General features: G+C 39.8%; 1 protein-coding gene across 1 annotated transcript in view; it reads right to left on the minus strand.

Annotated features, from left to right (window-relative positions):
• The window catches only part of SCUBE1 (signal peptide, CUB domain and EGF like domain containing 1), a 4299807-nt gene that overhangs the window by 3874549 nt on the left and 403429 nt on the right, over positions 1-21829 (minus strand). The window contains exon 3 of the mRNA XM_044087300.1: positions 15149-15274. Within this exon, the coding sequence (XP_043943235.1) occupies positions 15149-15274 (126 nt within the window). The remainder of the gene's footprint in view (positions 1-15148; positions 15275-21829) is intronic.

The following is a 21829-nucleotide window of genomic DNA, read 5'->3' on the forward strand; positions in this document are numbered from 1 at the left end:
TCCCTCCCTAAAAAAGGCGGTGAGGTTTGTCGGTTGTCACGTCTGCTTGGTGCGGGTGGCGAGACGCTGTGGTTCCTAGCAGTTATCCGACCAGGTGTACTGCAGTGTTGGTTGCGTTTGTCCTGTAGGTAGCTTGAACTTTCAGTGCTTCTTGATGTGTTATTTGGGCTGGTAGAAGCAGTATTTGTCCGTACAGAGTGCTTACTTTGCTGCCTGGGTCTTTGGCGGGAACTAGCGACTAGCGACTGGTTGTGTGGTGAGCGTGTGCCGTTTTCACCTGTAATACCAGTCTCAGTGTCTGATTCTTCGTTTGTGGGGTCATCGTCAGTTCTGGGTCTGAGGTAAGCCTTTTTGTCCTCGTATTCTTGCCAGTCCCTGGTAAGCTTCTTTTTCTTTCTCTGAGTGGTGATATTGATGTGCTTAGCGATGTTGCTATTAATTGTGTTCCATTCAGCTTTGAGATTTGGGAACTCCGAATGCTGCGTGACCGTTTCATTGATGCCGGCGATTTGTTCTTTTAGGTCGGTGAGTTTTTTGTTGTTATGGGTGATGAGCACTTGTAGAGATTGTAGACCTGCATCGTTGAATATTTGGCAGAGTGAGTCGTAGGTTTCTTCGTCGCCTTGGATGCTGTTTGGAAATTTGTAGATTCTTAGTCCTTTGGGCACAATTTTGAGCCCGATGCATTTGGCTAAGTAGAAATTGTCAAGTTCGAGAGTTTTGTACTTTATGATGAGCTTTTCTAGTTGAAAAATCAGGTACCTGCAATCGCCTAGGGTGAGTCTGTTGCTCTGCCCGTTTCCTCTTGTGGCCGCTCTCGATTCCTCTGCTGGTTGGAATTGCGAGAAAGGGTTCGCGTTGTCTGTGTTGATGAATTGTTGCATTAGTGACTTTCTTGGGGTTAACTCTTCAGTACTGATGTTGTTGCTCCGTTGCTGGGAGCTGCCGGGTAGTCCTCGGTCGCGGCGGTTGCTGTGTAGTTGTTTCGCAAGGTTGTCCGCTATAACGGACGATTGGGACAGTGTTTTCGCTAGCTCAGCCATGCCAGACGGTATGCTGTGTATCGTTAGTTCTAGCAGATCCTGGCTGATTGTTCCTCCGCTGGCTTCGGTCTGGTCGTTCATGTTCTGATAGTAAGACTGAGACTTATTAAGGTAGAAAATGACTATCTCCAGGAAGCGATAAGCAGATACTTAAACTAAGACTTAGAGGTATTCCTGGTTGAACAAAACGACACGGTAGACAGGAGCCAGTTTGAAGATTTGAGCGCTTTCGTTCGCTTTATTTTTACAATGATCGAACTTCTTCAGAAATCTTACAGAGGAACGTGTTGCACTGTTTAAATACTATGCATACCTTGACGAAAATTGAGCCTTGGGTGACGTGTATGTGTGAGAGGGTCACCTATTGGCTCTGAGTAGGCATTTAATGTTCAGGGCTCCATTGAGTCCTGGGGGCAAGTCTGCTGCAAGTCTGACCTGCCATTTTAATTCTTTTACCTCGAGTGGGATACTGGAGGTGTTGCAAAAATTGTGGGCTGTATCCAATACTAGGAAGCTAAACTTAGCGTTCGCGCATTCTGCTGTGTGCCTAGCGAGCGCGTTAGAGTGGTCTTGTCTCCTAATTGCTTGGTAGTGCTCACTTATTCTGTCTCTTAGGCGGCGTGTGGTCATTCCTATATAAAACGCCGCACAGCTTTGACATTTGCTGTAGTAGATTACTTGCGTGGTATTGCAGTCGTAAGTTCCATAGATTTTGATAGGGAATTTTTCAAATGCGGGGATAATGCTGGCTGTGGTGAGGATGTATTGGCAGTTGTTGCATTCATTGCACGGGTGCGTGCCACTGTCAATAGGCGGTTCGTCATTACCCTTTAGTTTATTTTGTTCTAGGAACGTTTTGAGCGAGTGTGTTCTCTTGTACGTAAAATTGGGTTCATTGCCTACTGCTTTCCTCACTTCGGGGTGGGCTAAGAGGATGTCCCAATTGCTGCTGATGCTCTGTTTTATTAAGTAGGCATCGCTACCTATGGGCAATGGGAATCTGGGTATGTAGCTCTCAGATTTTTTGTGAGCTGCCTTAAACCCATACATTAGAATGGGTTGGTGTCTGCTGTGTCTGTTTAGTGACACTTCTGAGATAGTTTTCTCTATCAGAGAGGCAGGGTATTTTTTGTCCTCGAAGCGCTCTTTGAGCACATTGCATTCTATTTCAAATTCCCTATCATTGCTGACCATTCTGCTAAGCCTGACTAGCTGGCCTTTCACTACGTTTCTCTTCATGAAGTGGGGGTGCGCACTTCTGAAGTCCAGGTAGTGGTTTTTGTGGGTTGGTTTCCTGTACACGGTGGACGTAAAGAGCCCGGTGTTAGGCTCGAATGTGAGGGCTACGTCCAGGAAATTTATTTGGTTCCCTTTACCTGCTAGGGTGAAGTCGAGAAATTTGATGCTATTTCTGGTTTTGTCCAGGAATACATCCAGTTCTCTGTCAGACCCTGTCCAAATCAGGGCTATGTCATCTATGTATCGAAGGTATAGGGCAACTCTCTCAAAGCCTTTCAAGTGTTTTAAGGTGTCTGCTTCCCACGAGCTCAGCACTAGGTTGGCGTAGGATGGGGCCATTTTGGCCCCCATGGCTACTCCTTTCAGTTGTTGATAAATCTTTTTGTTGAAGCTGAAATAGTTATTTTTTAGCACTAGCTTTAAGAGGGTGCAGAGCGTGTCTGCTCTGTTTGGGTGCACGTATCTATGCTTAGTAAGATAATCGTATACAAGTTTGCACCCTTCTTCGTGAGGAATGCTGGGGTAAAGGGCTACTACGTCAAGTGTAACTAGTGTTACTTTGGTCTGTGCCCTTGACTTTTGAAAGTCATGGATCCTGTTGAGGAATTCCCAGGAGTCCTTTAGGTAGAACTCTGCTGTTTGTGCGATAGGGTTGAAGGTGTGGTCTAGGAGTTCTGAGATGTACTCAGTTTTGGTTCTCTTAGACGACACAATGTGCCTGAGGGGGGGATCCACTGGGTTTTTGTGAAGTTTGGGAATGCCAAAGAGTTTCCCTACTTCGGGGGCTTCTACGCTCATAAAGTCCATTTCTTCTTCAGAGATGGCTTTAGATTGTGCGAGGCGTGTTAGCGTGGCATCAATAACTTTAAATTGGTTAAGCACCTCTGCTTTGCTGGTGGTTTGGAAGCTACTTTTGTCTTTGAGAATATCTTCCATTTTATTAATGTAGGCAGAGGTATCCATAACTACAATACCTGCACCCTTGTCAGCTTTCATCACTGTTAGATTATTATTTCTTTTTAGTGAGTGAAGCGCTGCTTTTTCTTCTTTGCTGAGGTTGCTGAAAACTTTTTTGCCTTTACTAACGGCTAGCGCCCTGATTTCGTTTTCACACACTCTTGAGAACACCTGAATATTGTTATTCAGCGTAGGGTTAAAGGTACTTTTCCTTCTGAGTACAGCTTTGTCTATAACCGTGCTGCTGGAGCTATCAGTGCTGGGGGGGCTAGGGGCGACGCTGATCTGGCCAGGATACATGACAAAGCTCCCATGTGAATGGGTAGGTATGGGCGATGGCCTTAAGGTGGTGTTGTAGTCTGGGCCTGCGTGAGGTCCAGGGTACCAGGGTACAATGTGCTACTGACTCCAGTATGCGTAGGGTCGGTAGCCAGCCCATTGTACTGAGATAGCCTGTGGTTGTGGTCTTGAGTGGGAGAGGGTGTGCTTGTTCGCGGTAGATACCCCTCCACTACTCTTGGGCTGCTGTTGGTCGTGTCTTTAGCCAGGGACTTTAATATTTTCACTCTGAGACCACACTACAGTGCAGGAAAGGGGAATCTCCCAGTCCTACACTGTAGAGGGATCTCCGCTGTCATTTGTCGGCCTTTGAAATGTTCACTCATATGGTGTCGGCCATATGAGTTTCAAACATTTGAAAGTTTGAACAAATGAAGGGCTCCCACACATATATATATATATATATATATATATATATATATATATACATACATATACAGAATCATGATAAAAGTGTAATAAAGCTATCCGCGATAACTGTAGCATAAACTGTATTGAATTGTATTGTGTGTAAGTACATGTTAATAACTACTGAAGGCTGCTGGACCAGCAATCTTGATTGTAGTGTAAATCCTGCAGTATTTTAGAGATAGAATCAGCCCAATAATTTGAGGGGATAGTAGTTTGGTAATGCCTCTTTTGCTTAATACAATTCTGAGCCATTTCAGGGTAAGCCATAGCTCTCACATAATATCACTGATGCGTAGATTAATATAGATGTGGCAAAAGCAGTCTATGAAAACTAAAGACACACAAGACAATCCTTTAATGTGATAATTTTGTTCTTATACCTATTACTGCTGCACGACTGATAAGCATGGTAGTAGGCTAGACCTTGTTTTAGAAACGCTGAAATACTGGAACATAACACAAGCAGTCCAACTGTCTGATTTTCTTTTTAATTCTGGTACCTCGGCCTTCGCCTTCTCACGGAATACGGAGTGTGCTTTTGGTCTACTTGTTTTAGAAACAGTTGGGTTAGGATAGTAAAACATTTAGTACTCCATTGATTCTTAGTATAACATGTGAAATACTTGGCTACTTCCTTGCTGATGCATTGGAAGACTTCTCCATTACACTGTTTTACTAAATGATACTAATTTATACAAAGTTCGGTTTCTCTCCACCTACCTATTTTACCTCTTTCTATCCTCTCCCTTTATCTCACTTAGCTTCATGTTCTTTCACTCTAGGTTTATAGGACCATCATCCAATCCCTCCACTCTTACCCCAAGCCCACAACCAGTTCAGCACAGGAAAGATTTCTGTGAATAAGATCCCTCCCATGATGGACTGGAGCACTGGCAAAACAGCTACCTTGAATTTAGGTAGCTCAATATTTAAACTGCAATAATTGTGTGCTCTAAACTAGAATTTTAAGTATGGCTAGAAGGGATACCAGACAACTGCTGTAACCACAAGCTAAGTTATTCTATCTCCATAATCCTAATCGGCTTCCTGATAATACTCCTCTGTCAACTGACCTGTCCTACCAATCTCTGTTGTGGCTCAATGGTCAGAAATGATAAAATAAAAGGAAATCATAACCAAATGATATGGCAAATACCCCACTTGGAAGTGACATACATTTTACCTTATTAGTAAAGGGAAAAGCTCCTTGCTAATCCAGAGAGCAGAAAATAGCTTACAGATTTATTTTGTACTGTTCCCTGTAATTTGGCTTTCTGGCTAGCTCACACCACTCCCCTACCCTGCCCCGAACTTCCACCTAACCCCAATACATCTGTACGTATACATCATATACTCCATCCACAAATGCATAAGCCAATCAAATCTCATCCCATCTTAAATATTCAGTCGCATAAACACAGATTCATTAATCCCACCTCCACCTCAAATCTATTTCCACTTTTCATATTCTTTAACTTAAACCATGATGTCACAACATCACCATTGCACTTTTACATACTAAATCTCCCTTCCGCTTAAACACACACTACAACTAGAAAATTATGTGAGCACTACCCCTTAGCATCTCCTTAATACACAACATGATTCTATTCTATAAGCTACTCCAGCCATATCCCCATTCCCTCTATAAACACCACAATGACACTTACAAATGTAAATAGCTGTTATACAAATTTTACGTTCAACAAAACATATGCCTATCTGGAGACATTCATGCAAACCCAGGACCTCCTAACATAATTCCTCTACCTCTCTCAAATAACACTGGTGGTACTACTTCTCTTAAATGCAAACCTAAGAAGCATTTGCAATAAGATTCCCCGAATGCACATGTGGCTACTATCCACCACCCAGACATAGCCACAGGAATATGGCTAAACCAAGACACCCATGATAATGAGGTGGTCTACCAGAGTACAATATATTAAGATGAGATGCAACAGAATCTAAAGAAAAGCAGAAGGATTTGCCATATTATACAAACAAAATCTCATCCTTATCATACATCTTTCTTAGCCCCCCCCCCCTTGGATATGCAAAAATTCTCATATCATCACTCAAAATTTATAAGGATAAAAATATAATCCTTATAAGACTATACATCTCCTAAGCAATAATTATGATACAGTTGAAGAATTCTCATCATGGATTGCCAAAAACATATCCCAAGAAATCCTTATTCTAGGTGATTTTAACATATATTGGACCTCAATTCCCCAAGAATAACTATTAGCCTCTGTAGCTTCTCTCAATTTATCAATACTCCTACCAGAATTATCAAAAAATAGTTCTAAACATAGCACTCTATACTGGATTCTTACAAACTCCACTACAAAAATTTCATCAGCAGGAGTCCTTCCTGACAACGTAAGCAATCATCTACCCACGTATGTTGTCAGAAGTTATAAAACAACTCAAAAAAGTTACTGTCATAATGTATTCCATAATATAACTAACTTTTAAAAAGATAACTTTATTTCTGAACTACAATCAGTAAACTGGAACCAACTAAAAACTCCACAACTTGAAGTAGTTTCACTACTTAACAACCTATTTCTCAACATACTCAACATGACCCAGCAGAAACAAGTGTTAAATCCAATCCTACCCCCAGGCTGAACAGACCAACAAAAATACTCATGAAAGAGAGAGCTAAACATAGCTCCTCTTGGAAAAAATAAACTAAATCTGATATCACTCTCCAGAAATATAGACAATTCAGAAATCTAGCCAAAATATTATTAAATCAGACAGAAAACAATATTATACTAACCTACAAAGCTCTAATCTTAAAAATTCTAAAATGTTCTAGTCTTCTATAACTAAACCTAACAAAACTTCTCTACAACCATTCTCAGCTACATCAATCAAAACTTTCCGTCTAAAGCTAAAAATCAACACCAATAGCTCCAGGTAATATACCATCTGAATACCTTGATACAGCAGCTAAAATCTTGATCAACTCTATATCCATCTTAATAAACTGATCTATCGATGTGCCCCTTCACTATGGAAAAAAAAATCATATATCCTGCCACTTCATAAAAGTGGTCAATCAACTGACCTCACCAACTACTGATATGCTGCTATACTCTCCCCACTTTCCAAAATACTTTAGAAATACATCCGATGATAACTCTGAAAAGGAGCTACTGTCCTCTACCCAACATGGATTCTGACCACATCATAAGATCATCTCTGCTCTCTTAATTTTTCAACCAATATCAATTCCAATATAAATTTGGGCAGTCTTGTATCTGTACTATCCGTAGATCTATCAAAGCCATACTGTGTCTCACCCAAAAGTAATTCACAGACTAACAATACTCAGTCTAGATACATCCTCACTCTCATGGTTTGGTAGCTATCTATTGAACAGATAGCAAGCTGTCAAATGAAAAAAGTACAGTTTTGTACCTACCATAAATGTAGATGTTCGAAGATCCACATTGCTGCAGTCCTTACACTTGGGTAGTCCGCTGTCCTCGGTCGGCCCGAATATCAAAGTATAAGGCTGACGTCGGTCAAGGCGCATTTGACTGACATCAGGACGTCAGGGTACAAATGCGCATGACCGACGTCATATCCTCAGTCTTTTCTTGCCCCAGATGTCAGAAGACCCTAAAAATAAAGGTCAAAACCAAAAGACAGCAAACAAACAACCAAGCACCCTAGCACTAATTATATGTACAAAATATATACAATATACACAATATTTACAACTCAACCCACACAACCACCTCTAACTACAGAGGGGAAGGAGGGAGGGTAAATTGGACTGCAGCAATGTGGATCTTCGAACATCTACATTTATGGTAGGTACAAAACTGTACTATGTTCTTCATCTCACATTGCTGCAGTCCTTACACTTGGGTAGAATCCCAAAGCAGAGGTAAGGGAGGATGGCCAAACTATGAGGAAGCAGGAGCTGCCAAAATGCCCTGCAAAACAGCAGTGGCAAAACCAGCCCTGGATTTAGAGTAAAGTGGTAGGTGATAATGCCTAGAGAAAGTATGCACTGAACTCCAAGTAGCTGCCTCCAAAATATCCTTGGTTGCCACCCCCCTCAAAAAAGCTGTCGAAGTGGCAGTAGCTCTAGTGGAATGAGGCCTAATCCCAGCTGGAATCTCCTTGCCATGATGGGAATAACAGAAAGCAATGCAAAACCCAATCCACTTAGAAATAGTTTGTTTTGACACAGGCCTGCCCTGAGAACTCAAAGCAAAAGAAACAAATAACTGCTGAGACTGCCTGAACCCTTTAGTTCTGTCCAAATAATATCGCAACTGCCTGTGTACATCTAAAGTGTGCAAAATCTTTTCCCCTTTATTTTGGGATTTGCATAAAAAGTAGGCAAATGAATAGTTTGGTTTAAAGCCACACTAGAAACCACTTTAGGCATAAAGGAAGGATTAGTACGTAAAGATACCCTATCCTTATGGAAAATTAAGAAAGGCTCAACCGCCATAAGGGCCTGCAATTCAGAAACCCTTCTTGCAGAGGTAATGGCCAACAAAAAAGCAGTCTTCCATGATAAATATTTCAACTCAGTAGTAGCTGCAGGCTCAAAAGGTTGTAGAGTGAGTTTCTCCAACACAAAATTGAGATCCCAAGCAGGAGTAGGAGCTCTATGTGGGGGTCTTATATTCTTTGCCCCTCTAAGAAATTGCTTGAACAAAGGATGAGAAAACAATGGTGGATCACAGTCATAGTGAGCTGAAATTGCTGCAGCATGAACCTTAATAGAAGAGAAGGACAAACCTTTGTCCAGTAACTCAGTAAGATATTGAAGAGCCACACTTAAATTAGGCTCAGAAACATCAAAATCCTTTGCTGCACTCCAAAATAAAAATCTCTTCCATTTATCTGCATACACTTTCCTTGTACTAGGCCTTCTAGCTTCCAAAATAACATTCAAAACTTGTTGTGGAAGTTGAGACCCTCTATGGTTCAAAACAGAATATGCCAGGCTGTTAGGTGAAGAGAGTGAAGTTTGACATTGAGCAAATGACTGTCCTCTTGGGACAACAGGTGTGGAATCGAAGGCAAAGGCCATGGAGGCTTCCGTACCAGACTTCTCAGTAATGGGTACCAGTGCTGTCGAGGCCAATCTGGAGCTATTAAAATCATCCTCGGCTTGTCCTGTCTGACCTTTAGAAGTACCTTTGGAAGGAGAGGCAGAGGTGGAAAGGCATACACATGAAGATTGCTCCAATTGAAAGAAAGAGCATCCACTTTCCAAGCTGTGGAATGAAACCTTTGTGCAAAACTTTGGCAGCTGATGGTTTAGTGGAGAAGCGAACAGATCTATGTCTGGAGTTCCCCATGACACTGTCAATTTCTGAAATACATGAGGATCCAATTTCCACTCGTGGGGATCCAGAATTCCTCTGCTCATCACATCTGCTAAGGAGTTCTGTGCTCCCGGCAGAAACCTTGCCTGCAGATTGAGCTGTAGAGTGAGAGCAGTCTCCCACAAAATCATTGCTTGCCTGCATAGAGGATAAGAATGTGTTCCCCTTGCTTGTTGATGTACCACATGACAGTTGTGTTGTCTGTTAGAATCAACACCTGCCCTGGAAGAAGTAAATCCTTGAAAGCTATTAATGCAAACTAGACTGCTAACATCTCCTTCAAGTTGATATGTAGATGTTGTAGTCTGGCAGGCCACTTGTCTTGTATCCACTTTCCATTTAGATGAGCTCCCCAAGCTTTGTCTGAGGCATCTGTCGTTAAAATCTGACTCGCCTCTGGCCGGGTCACAGAGAGTCCCTTGTTTAGGTGACATTCCTGAGCCCACCACAAAAATTCCTTTTGAATGCAAGGTATTATTTGAATGACAGTGTCCAGATCCTGGCAGTGCTGTGTCCATACATTTTTGAGATACCATTGTAGCTTCCTCATATGCAGTTTGGCATTGGGAAGCACCAGAATACAAGATGCCATGAACCCTAAGGCTTGAACGACTGTCCTTGCAGTCAGCCCGGACTGATGAGATAGTTGATGGAAGTAAAGGGAAAGATTCTTTTGTTTGTCCGGGGTCAAAAAGGCCATCTGGGATGCTGTATTCAGTCTTACAGCCAGAAAGCACATGTCTTGAGAGGGTACTAGACTGGACTTTATTTCGTTCACAGAATACCCCAGGCATCTTAGCACTGCTATCACATATTCCAAATGATGAAGAAGCTCGTCCCTTCCTTGAGCCAGAATCAGGCAATCGTCCAAATAAGGATAGATCTGTATTCCTTTTAGCCTGAAGAAAGCTATCACTGGAGCCAGAACTTTCGTGAACACTCTGGGCGCAGTAGATAAGCCAAAGGGCAATGCAGAGAACTGATAGTGAGAAGTCCCAGCTCGAAAACGCAGATACTTCCTGCAACTTAGTCTGATAGGAACATGAAGGTAAGCCTCCTTGAGATCCAAAGTTACCATCCAATGATCTTTGCCCAGCAGAGGTAAAAGCTGCTGTAACGTCAACATTTTGAACTTGGGAATGTCCAGATAAGTGTTGAGGATAGATAAATCCAAAATTGGTCTCCACGTGTTCCCCTTCTTTGGTACTAGGAACAGGCGAGAATAAAATCCTAGGCCCACTTCTGGCATAGGGACCGGCTGTATGGCCCCTATTTGGAGTAACAGAGAAATTTGCTTGTGAGCCTCTATTCTTTGTTGAGGAGGAACGTCTGGCATGCCTTTGAAAGGAGGCAAGGTATGGAAATAAAACCTGTAGCCGTGGTGTATGATATCCAATACCCATCTGTCTTGGGTAATTAAACTCCAATTTTCTTTGAAAAGTGCCAACCTTCCTCCCAAAGGTGCTGCCAGACGAGAAGGCTCTGGCAGCTGAAAAGGTAGGTCATTGGGTCTGTTTACGAAAGGACTGACCCCTGCCCTCACCAAGACTGTGCAGGAGAACTCCTGTTCTAGGCCTGAAAGAGCCCTGAGCTCTGCCCCTACCACGTCTAGATCTACCCCTAGACTGGGAATCATAAGAAGGATACGTCCACCCCTTAGTAGGCCAATTTCTACTAAACTTTGGAGGCTGAACCTGCAAAAAATCTTTAACAGTCTGCATAGACTTAGCCTTGTCTTCCATTTTCTTTAAACCTGCCTCAACAGGAGAACCAAACAACACATCAGATTGTAAAGGAGCATCTAAAATCCTTGTTTTAACATGGTCAGATAAATTTTGATCCCTCAGCCAGGCGTGCCTGCGAAGAACTGACCCAGTGGCAGCCACCCTAGACGAGGCCTGTACAGCATCAAAACCACATTGCAAAGAATGCTTACCCACCTGTTCAGAAACATGTACTAAATCTTGTAACTCTTTACAATCAATACCTTCCGCCAGAGCATCAACCTTAGACTTCAATTGTGAAAGGAGATAGTTTTGGTATTTCAACATATGAAACTGGCAATTCAAAGCCCTCATAGCTAGAGTGGAAGAAGTATAAACTTTCTTTCCCCATCTATCCAAGGCCCTGGCCACTTTATCTGCAGGAACCGGATTCTTGACAACAGAAGCCTTAACACCTTTAGGCCCCTGGCTAACAGTTTCTGGGTCTGCCCTAGGACTCTTAAAAAGATACTTATGAGCTTCAGGCACCCTGTAATACCTATCCGGTTTAACAGGAGCAGGAGGCAAAGAATCAGGATTAAGAGAAGCCTCTGTAAAAACATCTTCCACTACATCCAAAACTGGAGGTATAGCCAAAGGCCTATGCTGGGGTAAAAACAAAAATTCCCTAAGCCTTTTCCTGGAATCAGAGAAGTCCTGACCTTCCCACTTAAAATGCTCCCTCATGGAATGAAGAGTTTCTGAAAGGCAGGAACATCCTCAGCAGGAGAAGCTGAAGGAGTAGAATCATCCACAACAGCCTCAGAATAAGGAGACCACTCCTGCAAGTCTTCAGCCAAGACTCTGAAACATCCGAAGCCTGCTCAAAACTCCCTAGCTCAGGCTCCACCCTAGGTCTCTTATCAGGAGGGGGCAAAGAACCCCTAATCAAAGTAATCATATCTTCTGCCATTTTAAGCATATGCTTCTTGGGCACAGTTCCTGAAGAACTAGGGGTGACACCAACTGAAGCTAAACCTGGCCTGCCTCTGGGAGAAGCCTTGGAAACAGAAGGAGAGGGCCTAACCACCCTAGGCAGGGAGGGGAGTATAGTAACCTGAGAAGCCCCATCAGCCTGACCTGCCTCCTGAGAGGCCACATCCTGCAATAACAAAGTCTCTCCCTGGGACCCCAAAGAAACCTCCGGTGGAACCACCGGCTCCACCGACACCTCTAAAGAACCGGCGTCCGGTACGGACGGTTCTTCTAGCCTAGGCTTAACTGCTTTGTCCTTGCGCTTCTTCGAAGAAGCGGGCGTCGGAGCATCCGACGGCATTTTATAATTGCACCGCTTCCCGAAGACTAACCTGGCACAATCTAATCTTCTCTTTATAGTGCCCTTATTGAATCTAGCACAAGAGCGGCACCCAACAACGTCGTGCTCAGGCCCTAAACAAGGAATACACAAAGTATGATAGTCTCTATGCGGTATCTGTTTCCCACAAGAAATACAATTATTTACTTTTTCTGACATCCGGTAAACCACTGAGGCAAGAAAAAACTAAAATATTCCCCAACGGGGTACTTAGCCAACTTTGACTCGGTCTGAAACTCCGAAATCGAAAAATTTCAGAACGCCAACCGGCACTTGCAATACAGCTTCTGCATCGGACCATGCGGCAAAAAAGACTGAGGATATGACGTCGGTCATGCGCATTTGTACCCTGACGTCCTGATGTCAGTCAAATGCGCCTTGACCGACGTCAGCCTTATACTTTGATATTCGGGCCGACCGAGGACAGCGGACTACCCAAGTGTAAGGACTGCAGCAATGTGAGATGAAGAACATCTAAGAATGCCATCTTTCTCCATATAACCATAGCAGTACCCTCAGGGTTCCATCCTCAGCCCCCTTTTATTCAATACCTTTACAAAACATTTGCATAAAACCACCAAACATGCAGACAAATTTACACCAATCTGTTCAGCAAAACCCCCTTGAAAAACTTCAACTAAACCATGAATCTGTATTATAAATTGAAACTTGACTGACTCAAATTCAACTGAACCCCCAAAAAAGTAAAGTAATCCTGTTCACACCAAAACCTTTCAGCAAAAACAAAACAAAACAGCAACACAATAACTGAATTTCTCTTTCACTCCAAACTCATAGGTGTCACCACTGAAGAAAATAACAAATTTGATAACTACATAAAAGAAGTCATCAAAAAAAACTCATTTAAAACTCAGTCCACTCTATAGAATAAAACCCTACCTGACAGACGAAGAAAGAAAACATATTGCTTCCACATATTTACTTTTAACCCTTCTCTACAGTGCCCCAATTCTCATCAACCTCTAATCCTCACAATCACATTTACTTGAACAGTGTAAGCATAAATAGCCAAATTTGCCACTAAAGCAACTTCCATGTCCCATCACTGCTTTGAATTAAAACAACTCCACTGAACCAGTCTCTCCAAAGATTTGGTATTCACCCAACTGGTACTTACTCAAAATCTCAATATAAACCCCCTAAACAATGCCCTAATCCAGTCTATCTTCTGCAGCATAGCCCAAATAGAACACTTTATTCTTATGAGAAGCTCCTACCTAATGTAACCACATCCAAAAACCTAGCTGGGGATCCCTATTCTCATGCCACATCTCAAAACTATGGAATTCCATTCCACTTTTTATGAAGCAAGAAACAAAACTTAAGTCCTTTAAAAACCTACTCAAACAACACAAGATGGATAACTGATCCTGCTCATGCTCTACCCCTGGATATCTTTATAACTCTCTCTCTATCCAACTGCATACCTCATCCTATCTTTAACAACTCAATTTCCACTAAATTACCTATTTTTGAGAAAAAAAAAAAGTTAATTCAACAACACAAGTACTCTATATGTATATGTTACCTAAATAATTTACAACTATGCATGCCTAACAATTATTCATATTATGCATATGTTACTTAAAACATAACTATATGTACTATGCATATGTACATTTTAATCAGCTGTGAACCACTGACAATTGTTTTATGAATTACAATGTTAACAATACTCTACGTGGAACATTCTTCTCCGGGCCTCCGCTGAAAAATGGCTCTGCTCAAACTATCCCGGTACACAAATATAACTAAATTAATATACAGATCGATACAAAATATGTATATATTAGTAATGATTTATGTAATACATAATTGTATACCTTAAAAGACGGATTTTTTTCCGGTTTTCTTTTTTTTTTGGCTTCAGAAAAGGGATGTTATATATTTGTGCATCTTTAAAATACTGGTAGCTTTAACCTCTTGCTAGAGGCATGAAGGCATGTTGTCTAGCTTCTTATGCTGTCTTGCTCAGCTTGAAAATAAAAGGTGATGAAAATGTACGCTCATGTCTCAAGTTTTTATTCATATTATGAATACTAGACACTGCAAATACGATGTGTCAGTATGGTCAAACTGCTCCAAGTCCTGATGTGGATCAAGAATAATGTATGCTATGCCCCATTATTATACATCTGCTCTGCAAAGATTAGTTCAGACACCCAAAACTGCTTCTGTGAGGTCTGTGGAAAATATCACTTCAACTGTGTGAAAAACATCACAACTCATATATGTACATTCCAACATTCTATGTGCAGTGGATAAAAACCAGGAAAGTGCCTACTTCACTATAAGAAAGAAATAATGTTGAATATACAGTGCAGTGGTGATAGTCCTGCTTGGATAGTTTAAGATGCCTGTTGATACTTCTTGTACATAGCATCTCATTAATGCATCCGCATCTTACAGCACTGCGCTATTATTGCTGAGGTCTTTGGAAAATGCAAGTCAGGTTTGGGATAGTAAACACACTGTAAATATTTTTTCTTGATTTCCATCTCAGTTTCAATGAAATATTGTTTAAAAGAAATGCATACATAAACCATACTCTTTGCTTTCATTACACTTTTAGTGTAATAGCCTTTAGACCCTTCATAACTTCTATCTCATAAAAAGCAGGAAACGTAACCATGATACACAGTGAGCAAATGGCAGTTTAAAGACAGTAAGAATCTAGTGTTTTACCTAGGCAGTTATGACCATCATGTGCTAACATAAATCCATCGTAGCAGGTACATCTGTAGTTGCCTGGAATGTTTATACATTCATGGACACAGCCTCCATTGTACTCATTGTCACACTCATCGATGTCTGTAAGACAGTGAATGAAGTGTTAGCAAGGAAAGCAACAGTACATGTTACTTGGTGAAGCAGAACAGAGAAGCAGAATGACATAACAGATACAATTAAAAATGTAAGCCCTGATCCAGCTTCAGGTATAGTAATGTTCATTAGAAAAGAGGAAAGCTGGGCATGCTCAATAATAATAAAAGAGCAAACACGCTAACTTCCGGTAAGGCACTCACACTCTGAAGATGGTAGAAATATTTGCCATTTCATTAACACAATATGAAGACAATGGTGAGATACCATACATCTGTTGCAGAACTGACATTAGGTACAGGCCAAACTTCAAATTAGACAATGAAAACACCACAGGAAGATACAATGAAACAAGGACTCCCTGTTCAATTCCAAAATACAAAAAGCAAAGCTTCTAAGCATAACAAAAAGTTGCATTAATACACAAATACGACACCTGCAGCTTTTAAACATGAGATTAATTCTTCATGCTACCAATATGCATTCCTAACTGCAAATGGGTGTGCATCTGTGGTCCAAGTCATCTGAAAGTTGGAAATTACAAAGGACACAAAACAATCCATCCATCCATAGCCCCTTTTCCCATTTTTGCACATGGGGTTGTGGTGTCACTTTAACACTGAATCATCAAGAACAAAGGTTACACCACCAGGTAGCTAGCTCTGCCACAGTAGTTCTTCCACACCACTCACTCACACTCACACCAATGGCCATTTTAGTGTCCAATCCACCTACTGCATGTCTTTGGAATGTGGGAGGAAATCCATGCGAACACAGGGAGGATATGCAGACTCTTCACAGAAGGCACCCAAGCTGAGAATCTAACTGGGGAACTCGCTGTGCCATTGTGCCACCTTAACTAAAGTATCTGAATGTTTAACAAGCAACATAAACACATAGTAAAAATTGGCATTCTAACAATGTTATCAGCCTTGTAAAAAGTAACGGACTACAAATTAAGACACCGAACTGTAAGTCTAACATTTTTAATTTGGAAAAGAAACTGTTTAAATTGTGTTCACTTGAATATGACAACTTTTATTTACATACTTGTACAGAACGCAAACAAGTGATGTTGGGCTTAAGATGCTATAGGTTTCCAAATGGTATTAAAGAAACTGATGGCATTTTTAAAGATTTGGTTACTGTGTAAAACAATGCAGGGATAGAGGCTTTAAAACTGTTACTTGAGCACAACTGCAGTCAGATAACGGTGTTAAAACAAGAAATATGTGAATTGAATTATTGTATTGTAAACCATGATCAATTTGGCATGTTTAAGTCATTTTATGATGGTATTGAAGCTAAACTTCAAAGGGACATGGCAACCTTAACTAATAGAAAGCGTAATAAACTGCCTCGAGATTCTTTAGCTTATGCAAGCAATACAGCATTTGTTTTGAATCAAAAATCAAATTGTCTTATTAGAAAAGGTAATTCTAATGGCTTTAGAGATATCAAGAGTACCGTAAATATTGGCAAGGGGAATTCTGTTGAAAATAATCATAATAGTAATGAAGACAGTGGAAATGTAATAAATGAAGCAGGGGAGGGTACTAGCTATAATAATAATGTTTCACATGGTTCAAGAAACCCTTTTCCCCACAAGTCATCCGAGACAGACAACAATGTGACCACTACCAAAGGGAAGGGGAACCTGGGGAACAAGAAGAAGGGGAGATATCGAAAGAAATAGTACCTTTATGTAAAATATACAACCTTAGTGATTTATCACTTAGTGAAAGTCAAACAAAATCTTTGGAAAAAGGCTTTTCATTTGTACCTGCTGTTAAAGCTCCATTAACTGACACCATTTTAGATTTAAAACTATACATCAGAAAGTTAAACCTTAAATGTTTTTGATGGGTATAGAATACAGAAACAACACTGAATGTAGAAAACCAAGTAATGTGAACCCAAAATTGACATCGACACTCAATATATTTAATGACTTGTGTGAGAATGACATCAGGTGTATATGTAATAATCAGGGAACACATACAATTTATGGCAAAAACAAAAATAAAAGTAAAAGGTATTTTTGGGACCAAAGAGATGAAAATGTTGACTGACATGAGAAAGAGTCAGCAGTATAGGTTTATGAAAGCTGATAAGGGTAACGGGTTGGTCATAATGAGAACATCTGACTACCAAGCATGCATCAAGGAATTACTAAATGACAAAAAGAATTATCAGTTAGTCAGTAAAGACACAGTGAGGAGAAACTTTCACAATATAGACCAACTTTTGATGGAATTGTTAAACAAAAATTTAATTTAAACACCTATGAATTCCTTTATGTGGAAGAACCTCTGTTAGATGTTTTCTTTGGTATTCCAAAGATACATAAAGATGTGACCAACCCATCCTTTAGACCCATAGTATCAGCTAAGAAGGGTAAAACTGTTACATCTCCCACTATTTGGACCATTTGCTGAACCCCCTAGTTGTCAAGACTCCATATTTTTTGAAACTCTTGGTAGTTCTTGGAACTTCTTAGAAATTACACTTTTACAGGTACAGAAACATTACTAGTTACAGTAGATGTAGTATCCCTGTACACTTCTATTGATCAAAGTATGGGTACAGAAGCTGTGAAATTTTTTGAAGGAACACACTAAGCTTGACAATATAATGGTACAGTCAATTTGCCTTTTACTAGATTTGGTGTTGAAAAATAACTTTTTATTTGACAAAATATACCGTAAGATTGTGGGGTTGCTATGGGTGCTAAAGTAGCACCGGCTTTCACTAATTAAGTGTTAAGTTGGTGGGAACTGTCCTTCCTGACCAAACTGGAGAGATTTAAATATGTCTCCTTTTATAGGAGGTTTATTGATGATTTGTTTTTTGCCTGGAATGGATCTACTGATGAGTTAAGTCTATTTTTGGATGATATGAACAGACACAGGATGGGACTGAAATTCACTAAGTGAAGTTGGAACGAATATGCAGTTCTTGGACTTAAATATAAATATGAATCTTGAAGAAAAAAGATTCACCCGTAGGGTGTTTAGACAGGAGACCTATACTAACAATTTCCTTCATTTTGAGAGTGGTCATACTTTGTTCATGAAGTTGAACTTGGTCAGAGGACAAATTATACGCCTCAGTAGATTAATTTCAGACAACGAAAATTTAATTTGTGAGGCAAACAAACTGATTTCCATGTTTGTCCAGAAAGGGTATCCATATGAAAAACTGAGGGAAATTTTCTAGCAGATATTATTGGTCAGGATGGACAAGTTCCCACCAATTTTAACTAGTGGGATTATAACTAATAACAGCGGGAAAGTAAAATAAATGGCTTTCCCGTACTTATTAGTATCGACTGTCACAGTATCAAATGGGTAATTTCCAACAAATAGAAAGTTATTTTGGGAAACCGAGACTTAGCTAGAGTACTAGGGGACCACTCATACTTCATTTATAAAAAGGTTGCAAGTGTAAAGTCTATTTTAGAAATAGAACACAAAACTGTTAGAGGAGCCACTGGTACCTACCCGTGTTATAACTGCAAACAATGCATGTTCATGGATTCATCAAAAAACATATTTTTCCACACATTAATAAACTGGTGGTCAGTAAAGGTAGATACAACTGCAAAAGTATGGGGGTAGTATATATGGCTACGTGCTCCACCTGTCATCATTTTTATGTGGGAAAACAACTAGAGCCCTTTATAAAAGGATTTATGAACATCGTTTGGCTATTAGAAATAAAGACACTAACAATGCTCTAGCCAAACATGCTCTGGAGTGCCCTAACTTCAAGAAATTTGTATTTTTTTTGTTTTGGATGAGATATATTTGACTCCATTTGTTACAGAATTCAATAATGCCTTGGAAAACAAAGAGCTCAGATGGCAGGTTTTCCTTAAGGCAGATCATATTCCGGGTCTAAATGAGACCTTAAATGTTAAATGTCTTTTAAATACTAGACTATACTATTCAATAGTTTATTTGACAAACATTTTTATAGTAGCCACACATTTGTATGTGCTATATGCTTTTTGTACATATGTCAAGTGTTATATTTCACATTTTATATTTTTGCCTTTAAGAAAATGGTATGTATTAATTAATAATTAGATGAATGGACATTTGACTGGTTTATTTATTAACCAAACTTTGTATTTAAACCTGACTAATTGGTTTACTGGTCAGTTCTGAAGAAGTTTGTTGTGATTAAAAAGAAAAAAAGCGCTTAACTTTTTATCTGTGTGGACAGTCATTATTTTGTCTTTTTTTCACGTTTTTTTCTGACATTGTAAAACAGTGACATAGCTTCAAGTTTTATTTTATAAAAGTAGATAAAGAGCAGCCTTGAAGCACAATGCCTTTTTTTAAACAAGAAACATCTTCATTAAATTATCACATACGACACAGGCAATCATACATTTATATAAATGAAAAAAAAAATCATATTGACAATAATTTTAGTTGCAAACATTATGCATCACAAACCATACTGACATAATTGTAGCTGCAAACATTATACACCACTTATCTATCCAGTCGCTGTCAGTCAAGCATTACATAGCTCATTCAAATCTGACTGTCTTTTAAACCTCGTTCCTCCTCTGCATGTATTGTTCCCACAACTTCCATTTTTTCCTATGTAATTTGTTCTTAACATTTTCTAAAGATCCCAGTTCCAGTTGTATTATCTCTGTTACTATACCCACTACTTCCATTTTTTTTTTTTTAACAAGAAACATCTTTATTAACTTATCATGTATGACAGAGGCCATGTTACATTTATATAAATGACAATAAACCATAGCGACATAATCACAGTTGGAAACATTATACATTCCAAACCCTGATGCACAACAGTAATTACAAACATTATACATCGCTTTTAACATATCCAATCATTGTTAGTCAACCATTACATAGCACATTCAAATCCTGCCTTCTTTTAAACCTCATTCCTCCTCTGCAAGTACTGATCCCACAGTGCCCACATTCTCCTATGTAATTTGCTCATAACCCATTCTACAAATCCCAGTTCCAGTTGTAACTCTTACTATCTTCACTAGTAAACTTGGTTTAGACTTTGATTTCCATTTTCTAGTAACTGCTTTTTTGGCAGGCATCATAATTAAGACTCAGCAAGGCCTTACTATGTCTAGGCAATTCAGAGTCTGTATCATAGCTCAAAAACATAATGTCCCTAGTCACTCCAACTTGCTCATCCAGCATCTCTGACAGAACAGTCTATAGGGAATTTTTAAAGTCTACCAACTCATTACACTCCCAAAAAATGTTACCAGTTACCTCTTTCTGCTCCATCACACCTCCAATACTTTGAAGTCTGCTTGAGGTATAGAAATACTTATGTAAGCACTTCCAGGCAAAGATCCAAAATCTTCTAGATTTTACTGCATATTTGGGAGACATACATATATTCCCCCCCCATTGTTTCTTTGTGAATTGCTATATTAATGTCTCTTCCCAGTCCTTCTTAACATCCTCTGATTGATTCTTATAGTTATCATGCAATATTTTACATGCTATACTAATTATTCCTTTCTTAATAGTAACTTCTGTTTTAGATTCTACTAAAAACTGTACCAGTGCTGGTCTTTCATTTAGAAACCCCCTATTTCTTTCTCTTTGCCTATACTCTGATATCAATCCTTGATATGGAAGCCAGCCTTTACCCTGCAGTCCAAGTAAGTTCTTAGCATCTTCATAATCTATTACATTTCCCTCTCTAGTTATTTACTCCCAGTACCTCGGTTCCTTTGCCAGTTTTCTCCAATACATTCCCGCCCGCTCTTGTCTATTGTCACTATCCCTAACTGCAGTCATCCCTATCATCAGAATCTCCTTTCTTCATTCCCATGTTGGCTTAGTTCCAAGACCACCTTCTACTACTTTATGAATATAATATTCTATATGATTACTGCTGTTCTCCATAAAGGTCTACATTCAATATCCCAGTCTCTCCCTGTTACTTGAGCTTCCCCCCATTTCATCATCATCATCTCTTTTCACTTTGAGTTACAGTTTTCTGCTTGCACTATGTATAGGAACCTTAACCTTGCTGCTCTGAAATACTCCTTCAACTCGGGTGATCCCAATCCATTCTGTTTTACTGGAGGAATAAACTTATCCCACTTGACTCTTGCCCTCTTCCTGTCCCACATAAATTCATTCTCTATCCACAACATCTCCTCTGGCTGATAAAAATATGCCTGACCAGTGTATAAGACTAAAGGAACTAAAAATATTTTAATTGCTTGCATCTTAATATCAACATTCATATAACAGAGCCTCCATTTTCTCAGTTTTTGTATTATCTTTTGTTTAGTCTATTCCCACATACCCTTAGCTGCCACAACAGTATCATTTTTAATCCTTACTCTTAAATGCTTAATTTTATCATGTCCCCATAAATATGAATAATGCTGAACCAGTTCTTATGTGGGTAAATAATTTACCGCTATTGCTTTTGTTTTTGCTTCATTCATTTTGTATCCTGAAAAGGTTTGAAACTGTCTCAATATGAATGTCCCTATTTGTCAAAAAAATG

The sequence above is a fragment of the Protopterus annectens genome, chromosome 11.part0, assembly GCF_019279795.1.
Source record: "Protopterus annectens isolate FY-2018-M chromosome 11.part0, PAN1.0, whole genome shotgun sequence".
Lineage (NCBI taxonomy): Eukaryota > Metazoa > Chordata > Ceratodontiformes > Protopteridae > Protopterus > Protopterus annectens.